Genomic DNA, 16,773 nt, shown 5'->3' with positions numbered 1-16,773 from the left:
ATTGCACCATCAGGATTCAAGCAAGCCGGGCCGAAGACGGCTGAAATGCCAGAAACCGCTCCCCGGAAACTTGTTTCCTTCCCAGTGTAAGAATTGGCTTTTGTAGTCTGGTCTGCCCTGTTCCCATGATGCACTGGGCCAGGGACAGACTAATTTGCATACTGCCAGGTTCTGAAACTGGGATGGTGCAATGAGCTAAAAAACGGTGTTGGATCTAGCCCTGATCTCTTGACTGGGTGAGAGTATTCTGCTTAATTCAGAGACTCTGTCCATCACCACCCCTTGTTGTAAATATTTTTGTCCACCCTAAGCGTGGAAGGGTATACTCAGATGTGAGTCCCTTGCTCATTGCACCATCAGGATTCAAGCAAGCCGGGCCGAAGACGGCTGAAATGCCAGAAACCGGTCCCCGGAAACTTGTTTCCTTCCCAGTGTAAGAATTGGCTTTTGTAGTCTGGTCTGCCCTGTTCCCATGATGCACTGGGCCAGGGACAGACTAATTTGCATACAGCCAGGTTCTGAAACTGGGATGGTGCAATGAGCTAAAAAACGGTGTTGGATCTAGCCCTGATCTCTTGACTGGGTGAGAGTATTCTGCTTAATTCAGAGACTCTGTCCATCACCACCCCTTGTTGTAAATATTTTTGTCCACCCTAAGCGTGGAAGGGTATACTCAGATGTGAGTCCCTTGCTCATTGCACCATCAGGATTCAAGCAAGCCGGGCCGAAGACGGCTGAAATGCCAGAAACCGGTCCCCGGAAACTTGTTTCCTTCCCAGTGTAAGAATTGGCTTTTGTAGTCTGGTCTGCCCTGTTCCCATGATGCACTGGGCCAGGGACAGACTAATTTGCATACAGCCAGGTTCTGAAACTGGGATGGTGCAATGAGCTAAAAAACGGTGTTGGATCTAGCCCTGATCTCTTGACTGGGTGAGAGTATTCTGCTTAATTCAGAGACTCTGTCCATCACCACCCCTTGTTGTAAATATTTATCAACATGAGGCATATTTCTCCATTTTATTTATGAAGAGTGGAAGGAGGAAGATCGTGGGTGGGGTGGTTAATGTTAATTTTCGTGTTCCTAAGAAATTCCGGACACTCAGCTGCTCAACACTGTACACAGTGGCACTCCACTCATGCACACTGTGGCCCATTATGGTGACTTATATGACTATCACTAACATTTTCCTTAGTATACCAACTGGAATCCAATGAGACAGAGCTAGAACAATTTATATGATGGATTAATTGCACTAAGTCTTTTCCTATATAGACTACCACAGGACGGAGCTACACTTATCTAAACATTACTAGGCGGATCTTTATTCATTCTTCATGATTATTCTTTGGTCACAATGGCTATTCGCACTGGATATTGAGGGTTATCTCTCCACCTCCACACAGTAGTCTTTTACCACTCCAAGCATTATATTACAGCTGTGGATTGGTAAAAAAAAACTCCAAGCCAACCTGGAATTAATAAAAACAACCCATGACATGTGTTTCACTCTAGGTAGAGCTCATCAGAGAGGCACAGCTTTGTCCAGACACAAGAGAGCACACAGGATAAGTCAAGACAATACCCTTTCAGGCTTACAGTCCCGAATAAATTATGTGAGACAGGAAGCAAGGAACTCTGCATAGTTCCCAAGTTTAGGTGGAGAAAAGCTCCTTTATACGGAGCACCCTACAACACCAATGACATCCAGAATATGCTTAGCTCAAATGTCTGTTTTTCTAGAAGAGTATTAAGCATAGTGCCATTCATGTTGAGATAAAAAAAAAGGGCAAATCCTTTTGTCTTTTTTACAGCAAAGTGTTTAAGCATAAGTTAGCACAGTGCCATCCAAGCCAAGCTGAAAATTTATAAAAGCCTTTTACGACTCTATGCACAGTACTACAGCTTTTGATTGGCGATAATGTATTCAGTACTCCAAGCCTGGAAGATGATTGTCTTGACTTATACTGGGTACTACCTCATGTCTGGACAAAGCTGTATGGCTCTGATGAGCTCTAACTACAGCTCAACATGTGCCTGGGGTTACTTTTATTCATTTCATATTGGCTTGGATGTTATTTTAGCAATCCAAAGCTGTAATACTGTTCCTGGAGGTTTATGACATTGTTCAGCTTGAGTGGATGGTACTGTGCTAAACCTTTGCTTAAAATTCTGCTATAAAACAGACATTTGAGGTGAGCAGATTCAAAGTGGCCATGTTGTTGTAGGATGCTTCTTATAAAGGAGGTGCTCTCTGCCTAATCTTGGGAATTAGCCAGTATTCCATGCTTTCCGTTTTGCATAATTTGATGGGCACTCTAAGTCCAAAAGAGGTATTATCTTGACAGAGATAGATTGATAGATAGATAGATAGATAGATAGAAAGATAGATAGATAGATAGATAGATAGATAGATAGATAGATAGATAGATAGATAGATAGATAGATAGATAGATAGATAGATAGATAGATAGAAAGAAAGGCATGGAACAAGGTATAGAAAATCTATACTTATTTTTCGATAATTTGGATTTGACATTTTGTCCTCGCTATGTGCATGCCTCGATATTCTGGATTTTATATTCAAGGTGCAAACCTCCTGTAATGGTGCTCCTCAGATCCCAAAATACATGCAACTAATTATATCTGCTATGACTATCCTCTGGACATATCCCCAGTATGGATGTATGACGGTACAACGCGTACCGTTTCAACGCGTGCTTTTACAACGCATCTTTAACAACGCAAGTCGTTACAACGACTTGCGTTTTTATAATTTACTATTCTAACACCAGTCCCCGTGGATAGTAGGGAAGGTGTTGGAATAGTAAATATACTATTCTTTATCCTTTAGCGCCCTCCAGCGCAAGTCGTAAACTTGTGTTGTAAAGGACGCGTCGTAAAAGCACTGAGGGGTAACATCCGCTTTGAAAAGGATGTTCCCCCCCAGTATTTGACACAGTTTCCTATCCTATTCTCATCCAACATCTACACAATATCAGAATCCAAGGACATGCATTCCAATGGATCTGATCCTTCATGGCTGGAAGGAACTAGTCAGTAATCCTAGCACCATACACTTTGCACTCCTGTGACCTCATCTGTGGAGACCCGCAAGGATGTCCCTGATCCTGATCTTCTTCAACGCATACCCGATACATCTAGCCAGCATTATCCACTCTCATAATATCAATGTCCTCTCCTAAGCTGACGACATGCAACTCATTCTCTCTCTCTTATAGGCAAAATGCCCAGCACCCAGAACAAGTTAAATGCCTGCTAACTAAAATCGCCTCGTGCATGAGACCAAGTGTCTGAATCTGACCACCAACAACACTGAAATTATGATCTCCAGGAAGAACACTTCACCCCGGGTCCTCATCTGATGGCTAGTAGAGTGGGTACTGACACCCACCACCCACGCCAAGAACCTCAGAGTTGTTATTGACAGCAAACTCAGCGTGACTGCCCAAGTGAATCCCTTCACCAACTCATGCATCCATGCCCTGAAGATGCTGAGGAAGATTTTCAAATGGCTCTCAATCAGCACTAGCGAAAACCGTCATGTGTGCCCTCGTCAAAACCAAGCTGCATTACCGGAACACCCTATAAGCCAGGATCAATAAAAAACTCTGCAGAAGGCTACAGACTATTCAGAACTCAGTAGCCAGAATCACTGTCAACCTCCCACGCCACATTCACATCACACTACACTTAAAGGAGCGTTCACTGGCTACTCATACACAAACAAGCACAATTCAAACTCCTCACCCATACTTTCAATTCATTTGCACGGCATACCTCAACAAGTGCATCTGCTTTCACAAACCTGACAGACACCTACGCTCATCTGGACTCCTACTTACACACAACTCATGCATACTAAATCCAGACCCGGTGGGCAATCCTTCTACTGCATCGCTCCTAATGAGTGATATGGCGTGCTGCTACACATAACATCCTCTTCCTCACTTCTGCAATTCCTCAGGTAGCCGAAGTACTTTTTTTTTTTAGTAGCTCGACTTGGCTCTAAGCTTGACTAAACTCACAACCGTTTGGCGCCAGGATACCCTCCCGACTGATAGTGCGCTCTACAAATCTGTATAATATAACATCACATAACATAAAATAGCATAGCATTCAAAGGTCACCCCCTCTTCCTCTGAATCCCAAAGCTGCTAGTAGCCTACATGTTTTCACATGCATCCCAATAGCAGCCTTCAACACGCTTAGCACTTTTACATGTTTTTTGTGAAACAGACACCCTAGCCGTAAAGCAATAAAACAGCGATTAAATTGTTTTCCCAGTAGAAAGAGTTTTGCCTCCCTTCATCTCCTACCACGACATAGAGCTGTCCAATGTCTGTCCCCACGGAGCTATGGGTCCAGACCTATATTTACATATGCAGAGATGAAAGTAGTACCTTCTTCTAAGAGTTTGGGCAATTTTGTGTGCGCATACACATGCCTGGGAGGTGCAAAGATCTAGTTTCAAATGAATGACAATTAAATTCCTCAATGAAAATTACTCCGTTTTTGAATGTCATATTAATTTCCAACATTTGTTGTGTTTTGTTTGCAGATTAAAACATCAGTCATCTGGGCGACTCCAAATGTTTCCTTTGCGATCCCCCTTTGGGTCATCATTTTGGCGATATTGCTTGGACTGCTGGTCCTGGCCATTTTGATTTTAGGAATGTGGAAAGTAAGTCTGCATATGTTTTTTTCTGTTCTCCTTAAACATTTCAGAAATCTGCTGCCAGGAAGTGAAAAGCAAAACTCGGGGGTAGGGAGCGATAAGCAATGCAGCTTGAGACCTTTTGGTAGCTTGGGAATAGCCAATGATATTTCTCTTTTGTTTGTTTTGGAATCATTATCTTTATGTTGTTGCTGACACAGGAAGACCGCTTGTTTTAAAAGTCATGTTGTAAACTCAAGTTCTGATTACAAATGAGCGTGCAGTTTGGCTCGAGTGCTAGGAAGCTGCATCCTCTTTGCATATTGTTTATGTTCCGAAAGGTTCCACAGAACTGACACAGTCGAAAGAATTCTGGTCTTCCATTTGCCTGGTTTATAATGAGGAAATAATGCGAACAGTTAATAGAGAGCCAGCTGTAGCAAATGCTGCCATTGCCCCAAAGCAACTAATTAATTTACAAACTTTTTTTTAAATTGCGAAATATAACTCTTTTCAAATATTGTGCATACTGTTCTTTAATCTGATATGATCTGTTCATAGCTGAACCAATAAGATAGCTCCTTTTCTGCAAGTTGCTGAGATGATCAAGACAATACATTGGCATTTAATGAGACTTCAATCAATCAGGAAATTTTAAGTACGCTACTCACCACTGTGGGTCTGAAGGCGCTAGGGGAGGGGGTAGCAGCCAGGTCTTGAGGGTCTTCCTGAAGATGTGCAGGGTGAGGGCGTGTCTGATGTCGATCGGGAGCTCTTTCCAGGTCTTGATCGTGATGTAGGAGAAGGTTCTCCCATCTATTCTGCACTGGGGTTCAGAGAGGGTGTGGTCGGCGGATCAGAGTTTTCTCTTGAGTACATGGAGGGAGATTCTATAGTTGAGATATTGTGGTCCACTGTTGTGGAGGCATTTGTAGGTGTGGGTGAGTGTCTTGAAAGTTACTCTCATCTCAACGGTTAGCTAATGGAGGTTTCGCAGGTGTTTCATTGATGTGTTCGTGTCGAGGGATGCCGAGGACGAGTCTGGCTGCGGTGTTCTGTATGGTCTGGAGTTTGCAGAGCAGAGACTTATTGATACCAGCGTAGATGGCATTTTCGTAGTCCAGTCTGCTGGGTATAAGTTTGTGGGTGATGGTTTTCCTTGATTCTGAGGGAATCCATATGAAGGTCTTCCGGAGGCTGCAGAGGGTGTTGAAGCAGGTGGAGGCGACGGCGTTGAACTGTCGGGTCATTGAGAGGGAGCAGTCGAGTGCGATGCCGAGGTTCCGGGTGTGGTCTGTGGGATTGGGGGGCTGCCGAGGATAGTGGCCCACCAGGTATGGTCCCATGCAGAGGGGGAGGGTCCGAGGACGAGGACCTCTGTTTTCTTCGAGTTGAGCTTCAGGAAGCTGCTGCTCATCCAGGATGCAACGTCCTTCATTCCTTCCTAGAAGTTGAGTTTGGTGGTGTTAGGGTTCTTGGTGAGAGAGAGGATGAGCTGGGTGTCATCAGCGTAGGATACTATGCTCAGTCCATGATGTATGACAATGGTGGCGAGGGGGACCATGTACATGTTGAAGAGTGTGGACTGAGCGATGACCTTTGGGTACTCCACAGTTGATCTCAGTGGGACTGGAGAGGAAGAGTGGAAGTCTGATTCTTTGGGTTCTGCCAGTGAGAAAGGAGTGAAGCCAGGAGGGCGGTTCCTTATATGCCGGCGTCGTGGAGTCTGGAGGTGAGTGTGGGTGTCGAAGGCTGAGGAAAGGTCGAGTAGGATCAGGACCGCGGTGTGTCCTTGGTCGAGGAAGGTGCTGATGTCATCTGTAGAGGCAAGTAGAGAGGTCTCAGTGCTCTGGTTGCTGCGGAATCTGGATTGACATTGGTCGCGAAGGGGAGGAGGGAGATGGGTCGGTAGTTCTTGAGGTCCACTAACTTCTGACTTCTGCGCGTTTCCAGTCATCAGGAAAGGTGCCGGTTTTTAAGGTGGCGTTGATGGTGCGTCGTAGTTACGTTGCGATGACGGTGGCGCCTCTGTGGAAGATGAATGCCTTTCATGGTCGATGTTGTGTTTTTGGTGGTGATAGGAGTCCAGGAGGAGATGGTGGGCTGGCTGGCATTGTTGGAGGGGGGAGTGGTTTCGGAGTCATGTATCTTGTTGTTGAAGTCATCATAGAGGCACTTGATTTTCAGATGGACTTAAGAGCTAACATGACACTGTTATCATCATTATTTATGCTGATTCCCCAGAAGACCCTAGGGGAAGTGATAGTGACATCATGCACCCTTTGATGTACCCTCACAGAGAGAGTATTGAGCCTGTCTACTCCTAGACCCTGGACATTTGTTGCTCAGGGGCCTGCGGAAGGTAAGGAGTGGACGCTCTTGAATATAAACAATGCTCTCCATAGATCCCTGCTTAGTTTCTGGTACTATTGGTGCTGTCTGCATGAAGCTGGACATCTGAGTAGGAAGGACAGTGCTAGTAGTACCAGAGGTCAAGCCAGGAGTAGGTACTACTACACTGAGCAGCCCCTAACTGAGGTCTATGATTCTCATCAACATGTTAATGGGTGATCTCATATCAGCGTATATGTCAATTCAAGTGGAATCAAGTTATCAATTCACTGTGTAAGTCTGCACCTATCAGCTTGAAACTGATTTGGTTCAACGATTCGGGACATTTCCTAATGTGACCACATGGGCTACATGTAAGAGAACAAAGCATTAAATGTGCAAAATTATAGCTTTGTCTATGACATTTTAGCAGCGTGATAAACTTTGCCAGTTCACAGCTACAAAGTTTGTCCACTTTAGAAAACAATGCCTGTGGGCATAACTTCAAGCCAGAACAGAAGATCTGGATAAGCGATGAGTTCCGTGATCTGAGCCCAAAAGAATATTTGTGAAGAGGAATGGTACAATAGCTAAGCAGGGAAAATTGTAATTTGACACCTAAAAAAACATCAAATCAAAACTTGATGAGATATTTCAAACTGCCACTTAACACTCTAGATGAAGACATAAAACAGTTACTAATAGAAATTAATAGCAGAATACTGGCCGTAGATTCTAAGGTAGGACCTCTCTCAGTCAGGATTGATTAACAAAAAAAAGAGTCAGCAAAAATACTTGTAGGATAGATACAGCTGAGATGAGGAGATCTGATCTAGAATATTACACAACCTCATAGAGTAAAAGGACGGTAAAACTCAGAACAATATTGGAGTCTGCACTAGCCAAGAGCAGAGATTTAGAAGCGAGGTCAAGGCGCAACATTGTGCGAATAATGGGAATACTGGAATCTTGCATTTCTGACCTACTAGTAGTTGAAAAGGTGGACCTAGATCACCTCCTTGACCAAATCCTATGCCTATCATTGCACGCCTGCAAGACTTTATGGTTCATGGAAAATTAAATGGCTTATTCCAGGTGACATTAGTGTTGGCACGTGTACAGTTTCATACAGGGTCTTTACATATGTGAATGTAAATGTAAATGTACATGTATTTATATAGCGCAAATCACCGACACGGTATCTAAGCGCTTGCTTAGGGAACCTGTTCTGGTATTCCCCTGTGAGATACCCCAGCAGGGTATCCACAAGGTGAAAGCCAGGCATCCCGCCGCGGGGGCCGTAGTGGAGATTAAGCAAGCTATTGCCCAGAGTTGCAGAGTGTGACCCCGTGAGTCGAGTAGGCACCGGAGCGAGAATTATCAAGTCCGTGGAATTTTAGAGCCCAAGACCCACCGAGGCGGGGAATTGAACCCTGGTCCACGGCCGATCTCAGCTTCCGGGTCTGCCGCCTCTAACCACTGAGCCACACTGAATTTATACAACCATCGTGTTTCGAAGCTAAATTAATAAGGGATTGATTTGTTTCATTCCCACCCTCCTTCACTTAACAACATTGTGTTTGCGTTAAGTTCAGATGAACTGGATTTATTTTCCTTGTCTTCACTTTTTCCCACAATTGCTTATTGTGTCAACCTATGCTTTGAAATTAACAAAACATGAATTGAGAGTTTCCTTTTTTATTGTATATTTGGAAGTTTTATTTTCTAAGATTGTATATGAATCCAACATTTGTAGCATGAAGGGGTCCTTATTGAACAGACTAGGGGTCATATGTATAAAAAAAGAGTTTTGCGATTCTCAAATTGTGATTTTTAGTGAATCGCAAAATGCAATGTATGTAGGATTTGCAAAAAAATTAGCGAATCCTACATATTCCTTATTTGCAAATCGCAATTTAAGATTAGCAAATAAGGAATACCTTCCCATTCATTCCTATGGGCTAGGAGGCCCATAGGAATGATTGGGAAGACATTCTCAATTTGCGATTACAAATTAGAGAATCGCAAATTAAAAATGCAAATTCAAGGTTGCAAGGGTGCCAAAAGGACACCCTGTTGCACCCCTGAAATATGCAAGTGTGCACATTTTGCGCACATACATGTGCGACATATGGTACTTTAAAAAAATCTAAAAAGTGCGTTTTTAAAGAAAATCGCAAATTACCACCAACTTGAAGTTGGTGGTAATTTGCAATTCCTTAAGGCCAAATAGCAAATTTCTGGTGCTTCCAGAATTGCATTTAAGGAATTGCAATTTCCAATTTCTTAATTGCATTTGCAAAATAAAGAATCGCAAATTTTGCAATTCTCTATTTTGCGATGGACTTTTGGGATGATACATCCCAAAAGGCTTTTTTACATTGCAAACTGGCCGATTCTGAGAATCTGCCCGTTTGCAAACGGGAAAAAGGCTTGATACATATGACCCTTGGTCAGCTAAAGTCTTAAAATATGTACTAACCATCATCCAATAATGGTGTATCACTTTTATCCCATTTGTTGTATATCCGAACATTCAAGGTTTTATGGCAGGGTTTAGTTATGACAAGTTGAAAGAGAAACATGTAAATGTGTCCAGTACTCTGGATTTATCCTGAGAAGATCAGGCATGTGTGTTTCTGCACAAGGAGCTTTATCAATGCGTGTTCTCAAAGTATGGCCCCTTTAATGTCAGTGCGTTGTTAGCGATGGAGTTAGACAACTGGCTTAATCAGGCAGAGGAGAGTGTTCTGCAGGATGTATAATTTAAACAGATCCTCCAAAGTCATGTTCGTTGTGTATTTGTAGAAGTCTCTTTTGACTTATTCGGCACAACACCATTGCCTCATTTATTTTGACCCAAGCATGCTCCTGTGTGGTGCTCTGTTGGAAACTGAATTTTAGTTGCAATCCACCATCCGAGGGAAGGATATAAATCTGCTCTAGCAGACCAGGGAGTGTCTACGATCACTTGCGTGGGACCTCTAGTATAAGCTGCTCCAACACACTCATCATATATTGCTAATTAAAGTATGGCTTGTCCGCCCCAAATGTACTGTGATTGTAAGAAAAATTCTAAGGATGTGATTATTAACAAATACCTTCTGCCCTCCAATCCAGTGCTCTATACTTCACGCATTTTTGACTTATTACAGATTTACTGCAATGTTTGGTTGGACTATTACTGTTCTTTGTTCTAAACCTTCCAATATCCCATTCTTTTTTCTAGTGTGGGTTCTTTGACAGAGCTCGACCACCTCAGGATGAAACAGCAGACACAGAACATCTAACAAAAGGAAAAACGGCTGAGGCATGAAAAATCAAAAAAGTGTCTATAAATGTAGTTCAACTTAAGAAAAAAAGAGAATGAAACTAAAGACGTTTGCACCCACTCCAATTGAACTTTAGAAATTGGAATTGCTACAATGTTGTAATTTCAGCTAGTCAGCTTTCTGAAATTCTCCTTGTGATGAACCTTTGTTGCGCAGGGCAGCAATATTCACAGCCTTAAAAAACTGGTACAGGAGCATTGGGTTTTACTTGAGCATTTCCTGCTCTGGGGTGCATTACAGTGACCATGGCAGGTGCCTTGAGACTATTGCAGCGTAACCCGGACTCACCAGGAAATTAAAAACTTGTTCTGAAGTCAAGCATGGAGGATGGAAGGTGATAAGGCAATCAGCTGCTCTACATCATTACGACTATGTCCGGACTACTCGCCATCGATGACATAGCTCTTCTTATGGAAACATGGCTGTAGACTTGAACCAGATATTGATTGTAATGTGAACATATATTTGAAATATCCTACTGCTTGCCTTTTGAGTACTCAAGCACAGATATTTATTTCCCACCTCATTGGAAAGAAAATTCTAAAGAAAATCAGAAGTCCTGGCTATGTGCTTTTTGCGGCTCACAGAAGTGGATTGTTTCTTTTGTATTTTGAAAAAGAATCTAACATTCTTATCAGTCTCTCTTTTCACATGAGATTTTTAAAACAGACCTGTCTTCATACCTTTCTCTTAGAAACTTCTTTACCAAGCACAGTGTATATGTACAGGTTTTTTAGAAATGGCCTAATAAAGTCACTTCGCAGGTTCCGCTACATATGTATGCACACCAAGAAGTACCATATTCGTACAGAAATGCGGATCTTTTACGGTGCTTGTCACTTTGCACATTTGATGAAACCTCTTCTTTATGAATAACAAGTTTAAATAGCTCCAATGTTTTAATTACTTAGTTGTTCAGAATTCATTTTTCTAGGAAACGTCAGTGAAACTGCCTGAACTAGTGCAGCACCCTCTATCTTATATCACAAAGCATGAGCGGGCTGAATCCTGAAGATGATTGAATAAAACTTGTTTGACTATGCAGTGTTAGGAGCTGCATGGCATTTCTGATTGAACCTGTATAGCCCTTCTGTTGAGAGCTTGTTGTGATAAAACCTTAGATTTCTTGAACCAGCAAGAATGTTGAGAAACGCCTATAGGGTAAACTTTGAGAGACAGCCAATGAGACATGATGGCTCATAATGCTGTATTAGATCTAGTGACACTCAGATAGTAATGTTGTGTTGACATAAATATTAGTTTTGCCAAAGAGTTAGCATTAGATTGATTCCGGAGCTAAATAATGAAAGCAAAATAGGGACAATTTATAGGATTGCCAGAATGAATAGATTTTTAACAGATGATTTAAGAAGCTACTCAATCCATTGTGTACTTGTTATGCAGATCGAGCATTTTCCTTAAGTTCCACACTGACATTGTCTCTATTGTGGGGGTACTCCCAGGTGCTTTGGAACCAAAAGCAAATAAGTTTGCTCTTGAGTTAAACATTCGTTTTGGTGAGGGGGATATTTTATGCCTTATAAAATTTTTTTAGGAAAAAAAACTGCATTCACCAGAAATACGTAAAATTCTATTACCAGATTTGAATTTGTACCATGAGAGACACATTTTTATACCTATGTCTTATGGCAGTTTGTGTATTGTACAAAGAAACATTAAATATGCATAACTGCCATGAATATAGCAATCATGCAAAAATAGTTGTTACACTGGTCAAAGTACTGTATTAGAAAACGATTTGTCCGAGATTTAAAGACCTTAATACCCAAAAATAAAATTCATAAAACATTGTTTAATTCAGAAACTATTGACTTCTCTAGTTTAATGTAAGAAGTTGAGATAAGTAAATTTGTAGTCGAATGAATAGTCTTCCGCATACATTTAGGTAAGGTATGGTTTCACAGTTAGGAAATGCTGGATATAAGAATTTATCTATGTGCAATACATTACGCATTGAACTATCTAAAGCATGTTTACACTGGCATTTTGTTTATTATATGTATATAATTGTGCTTTTGTACTTATCCTAGACAGTAGTGGTGCAGTTGGTAAAACCAAGTGATGGTTATGACAATCTAATCTGAGATACTGTATGAATCTGATAAATCTGGATTGCACATTCAGTTGCCAGTTCCCTGCTTCCTGTTTCGTACATAAACACTATTTCCAGTACAGAGAGCCATGTGTAAGGTTCATATTTGGTAGTATTCATAGTGTACTATGCGTTTTTTGACAGATTCTAAATTTAAGCCTTACACTGAATAAATGATGGATCCTTCACACAATCTCCAAAGTGACACAAGTGTTATATTCGGATTTCAAGATTCCATAAATGGAGACTCTTTGAAAGCCTTCCTTGTGTAGAGTTGGCAGGCTAGAGCCCAGCTGTGCATCAGTAAGAGGAAAACATGCAGACAGTGGCTGAAGTTGAGGCCTTGTTGGAACTTTCCTTGCCGGCTCACGGGTTAAGTGGATGCAAAGAGCGGGATTAATAACCAAAGACTCATTATTTCTCTTTTTGCTACATTTCTCCTTTACTGATCCTGAATATGACTTCAGTATCTTATGAGCAAAAATATGCATCATGATATGGTCTATGCTAGGCAGCTGATTTTTACAAGCACACATTGAATTAATTAACCCTCTTTTGATTGTTAGCATGCATTGCTGATATGCTCAAAATGACACAGATTAGTGGAAGAGCGTTTTTGCAATAAATGTATCTAATCTGTATCATTAGCTTCCACCCAGAGCACTCTTCTCCTCCCTTACCTTCCACTACCTTATAATACCCCTAACACCCGCATAGTGGTGCTACACAGCTCACTGTATTACATGCCTTGGCTCATGATTATAAACAGGGTGAGACTGACTTCATTGAACACAGGGAAATCCTCGAATAGGCTGAGGGTCAGGGGGCTGCTTTAGGGGTGGTTGAATAGCAGAATCAGGGCCGGCTTTAGCGCTGGTGGCGACCAGTGCGACAAAATATTTTAGCACCCCCAGGCCCTTGGACCGCCTCCTCGGATTCTCTCACTACCACCGGGCAAAAGTGTCCCATATCTCTCTAATCATTAGTTATTGCTAAGCGTAGCGCCCCCCCTGAAGTCAGCGCCCCGTCCACAGGTCAGCGCCCAGTGCGTCAGCACCTCTCACACTGCCCTAAAGCCGGCCAGAGCAGAATTATCAGCTGTTAAGCCTGGCAAAGAGCCCTGAGGTAGTGTACCTACTTTTCTGTTAGACACATTTGTAATGCTTCCAACAAATTCTTCTGAAGAACATCAAACTCACTACACTCACTGGGTAAACAGGGTAGCTTTTAACTCCTAGTCCATCATTGAAAAGAAATAATAACTAGCATACATCTAAGCTTTGACTCAGTGGGATTTAATAGTTGAGAGACATGGGAAGCAGGTGGAAGAACTTCCTAGGACACCCTATCCTCTCCGTCACCCCTCCACTTTTCTAGTTTGGTACATTTCTGTGAGTAGTACACGCATATCCTTATGGAAATAGAACATGTAAGAAAAGTTTTCCATATGCAACATTTAATTTGTTTCACCCACGCTCATTTATTTCGTGTATATTGGGACAGGTGTATAAGGGGACCCAACATGAACCCATATCCTGTGCAACCGGTGAATGGAATGAAGTAGTATTATTGAGGATGTTACCTATCTTATGCATACACTACAATACCTGTCACTCTTACTATGTCACTTTAAGAATGAAACCAGACATTTACTGTACAAAATGTATTGTAGTTTTACAAAGGTATATGTATACGCCACATGTCTGTTTTGCAAGGCAATGTTGCTTGTAGGCAGACATTCTCCAAATGCACAATGAGCATTTATCACTATGAACAAAATCTCAGTCTTACCTCTGATAATGTATAAATGTAATTGATTTTTTTTTTAATTGCAGTGAACATTTTTTTACAATTTCATTTGCTACAGGTAATTGCTAAATCTCTTTTACTGTATTTGGAGCTGCTACATAAAGGGGCATATAACTAGCTGTGTATCATAGATTACAGGAAACAAATCCTGGGGTTATCTGTATAGGATAGCTATTGCAGAGAGTGCCACCTTATAAATTAATATTACGGTTTTGGGACATGTCTGGAGAGGACACAACTGTTATCTGTTCGGAATGGTCATTGATAATTCATCCACACGTCACAAAAACAGTGTTCATCTACACTCATTAAAAATACTGCTAAGAATAGGTGCATATTTACTATTTTCTAATATTTACTAACATTGCCTAAAGAGCTGTGCCAGTCGTATGCTTCTATGCACAGTACTGAAATGTCATTTGTATTTTTTAGATTCTGCTGTTTTGCTGGTGCAAGATTATCCACACACTTGAAATGTGTACTGGAAAAGGCAGATCACTATGCAGTTGCATTTTTTTAAAAATGTAATCTGTTTTTTTCTTCATGAGGAAAACATGTTTCTTGGGGGAGAAGCCCCTTCCTGTTCGCCCCTAGGACGTTTGGTGGTGTGTTCCTTACCTATTTCCAGCCTGGAAATGTACTTACACCAGTCCTTTAATGGAGCAAATCTCTGACCATTTCCCGGGTGGAAAACGTCAGTGGGTCTGTGGATTGTCCCAAACTAATGAGTCTCTGGGTGTTCAAAAAATCTCAAGCCAAACTACATATTGATCCACACACTCCCCAAAAATTGGAATTTGCAACAACATATTTGTACACAGTCGTGGCATACAATAGTACATGCCTTCCAGTTTGCTAACTTTCATTAACAGCTGGAAATGGTGTTGTGAGTGGGGATATTAGTCTGAGTTCTGGATAGCCTCCTGGGGGAGTGGTGAGATTGAGGTATGAAAACCAAGAACCAGGAATAAACAATGGAGACTTTATGAAGTCTCAAACATGCGAGCCCACGACTGACTTCTCACATCACTTGAGTCGCACTCAGAAACATCATGTACACATTCATATGTATATACCATGGAGTGTGAAAAGTACTTGGACGGGCTTTCTTACTCCACTGAGAGAAGTATTCTCTTTATAGTGTCTCCTTCGAAGGACAAAATAAACGTTTGTGAGCTGCTTGCTGCAAATGTGTGCCTTGAACTGCAGAACTAGTTACTTGGTTGACCTGCACAGACATATACCAAGAAAGATGGCAGCTGGGGACAATTTACTATAACTAGATTTATATAACTGATCAGCTTCACTGCCCTGAACATAGGACAGCTGGATTACATCCGTACAGCCCGTCTTACACGTATATCAAGAACTGCACTCCCAACATGGAAGCCAGGATGTAAATAATATTTTCCATCATGAAAAATCTTGTTATATCAGGAATTGCTGGCAATAACATAAGACAATCAAAATATTTTATTATGATCAAGTCGGGGGACGTGCTATACTTCATAATACTATAGTTCAATAAAAGTTGTAACAATATTTTTCGCACGATTCATACTTTTGTATAGGTGCACTTATGAGAAAATACTGTTCTTTTTACTCTTCAATGCTATCTTGTTTACAGTCATTTACACTAAATCGCATACGAAGTTGAATACTTAGACATTTTGTAAACCCTTTCAAAGCAAAGCACGAAAGAAAAAATGTGTATTTTCATTGAATACTTTTACTTGCAGATTTGTTATTTCTCATTCGAACTCCGTTTTTGGTTTTCCATTATTTAGATCTAATTATCCGTTTACAGACTTTCCTTATTTAAATGTATATATGTATATCTGAGAAAATGGTTGTGTGATTGTGTAACTTTCCAACTGATAAAATACAAACTGCATTGACATCAAAGGTGTGTGTAGTTTCCTCTCTTTTGCAAATTCGCGTCAGTTGTGTGATTCTTATTTTGGCAACAACGCATTTTGTACCTTGATATCATTGTGCTTTCCTTACAATTATCGCCGATTTTTCACAATTTTTTAGCCAGTAGAATTGGTAACTGGAGAGAGACATTTTTAAAGTTCTATTGAACGGGTGATCTGAAAAATAACTAGTGAGGACTTGCAAAATGCTATAAATATTCAGGAATGCAGAACACAAAGGTAAAACCCATTGTCCACAGGTACAGTGCAGCCATCATGGCAACATGAGCTGTTTTGTTTCAAAAGGCATCTGCCTGACACACTGCCTTTCGGTATTGTTTATGAGTGAGTGCTTTGTTATTTAGGGTTGCTGGCAGGCAGCCATATTGAAATGTAGAAGTGCCTCTCAACGATTAAAAGTCATGAATTCGGCTTATGCCGGCGCCATGATGTGACACAGCAGGAATGTATTTAATATCTAAGCACTTTTGCTTATTTTTACTGTGTGCCGCTGTTTCAGGGCACATAGCTTTTGACCACATATATTGCTGAGCTGTGTAAATTCAGACTTTTAATTAAACCACCGGAGATAATAA

At 41.3% G+C, this 16,773-nt stretch overlaps 1 protein-coding gene across 1 annotated transcript in view; it reads left to right on the top strand.

Annotated features, from left to right (window-relative positions):
* The window catches only part of ITGA8 (integrin subunit alpha 8), a 713,969-nt gene extending 697,803 nt beyond the window's left edge, over positions 1-16,166 (top strand). Inside the window, exons 29-30 of the mRNA XM_078663606.1 lie at positions 4,581-4,703; positions 10,237-16,166. Of these exons, the coding sequence (XP_078519732.1) occupies positions 4,581-4,703; positions 10,237-10,323 (210 nt within the window). The 3' untranslated portion in view covers positions 10,324-16,166. The remainder of the gene's footprint in view (positions 1-4,580; positions 4,704-10,236) is intronic.
* Positions 16,167-16,773: the final 607 nt, after the last annotated feature.

This window comes from Lissotriton helveticus, chromosome 10 (assembly GCF_964261635.1).
Source record: "Lissotriton helveticus chromosome 10, aLisHel1.1, whole genome shotgun sequence".
In the NCBI taxonomy this organism is placed as follows: domain Eukaryota; kingdom Metazoa; phylum Chordata; class Amphibia; order Caudata; family Salamandridae; genus Lissotriton; species Lissotriton helveticus.
This window is presented reverse-complemented; position numbering and strand designations above follow the sequence as displayed.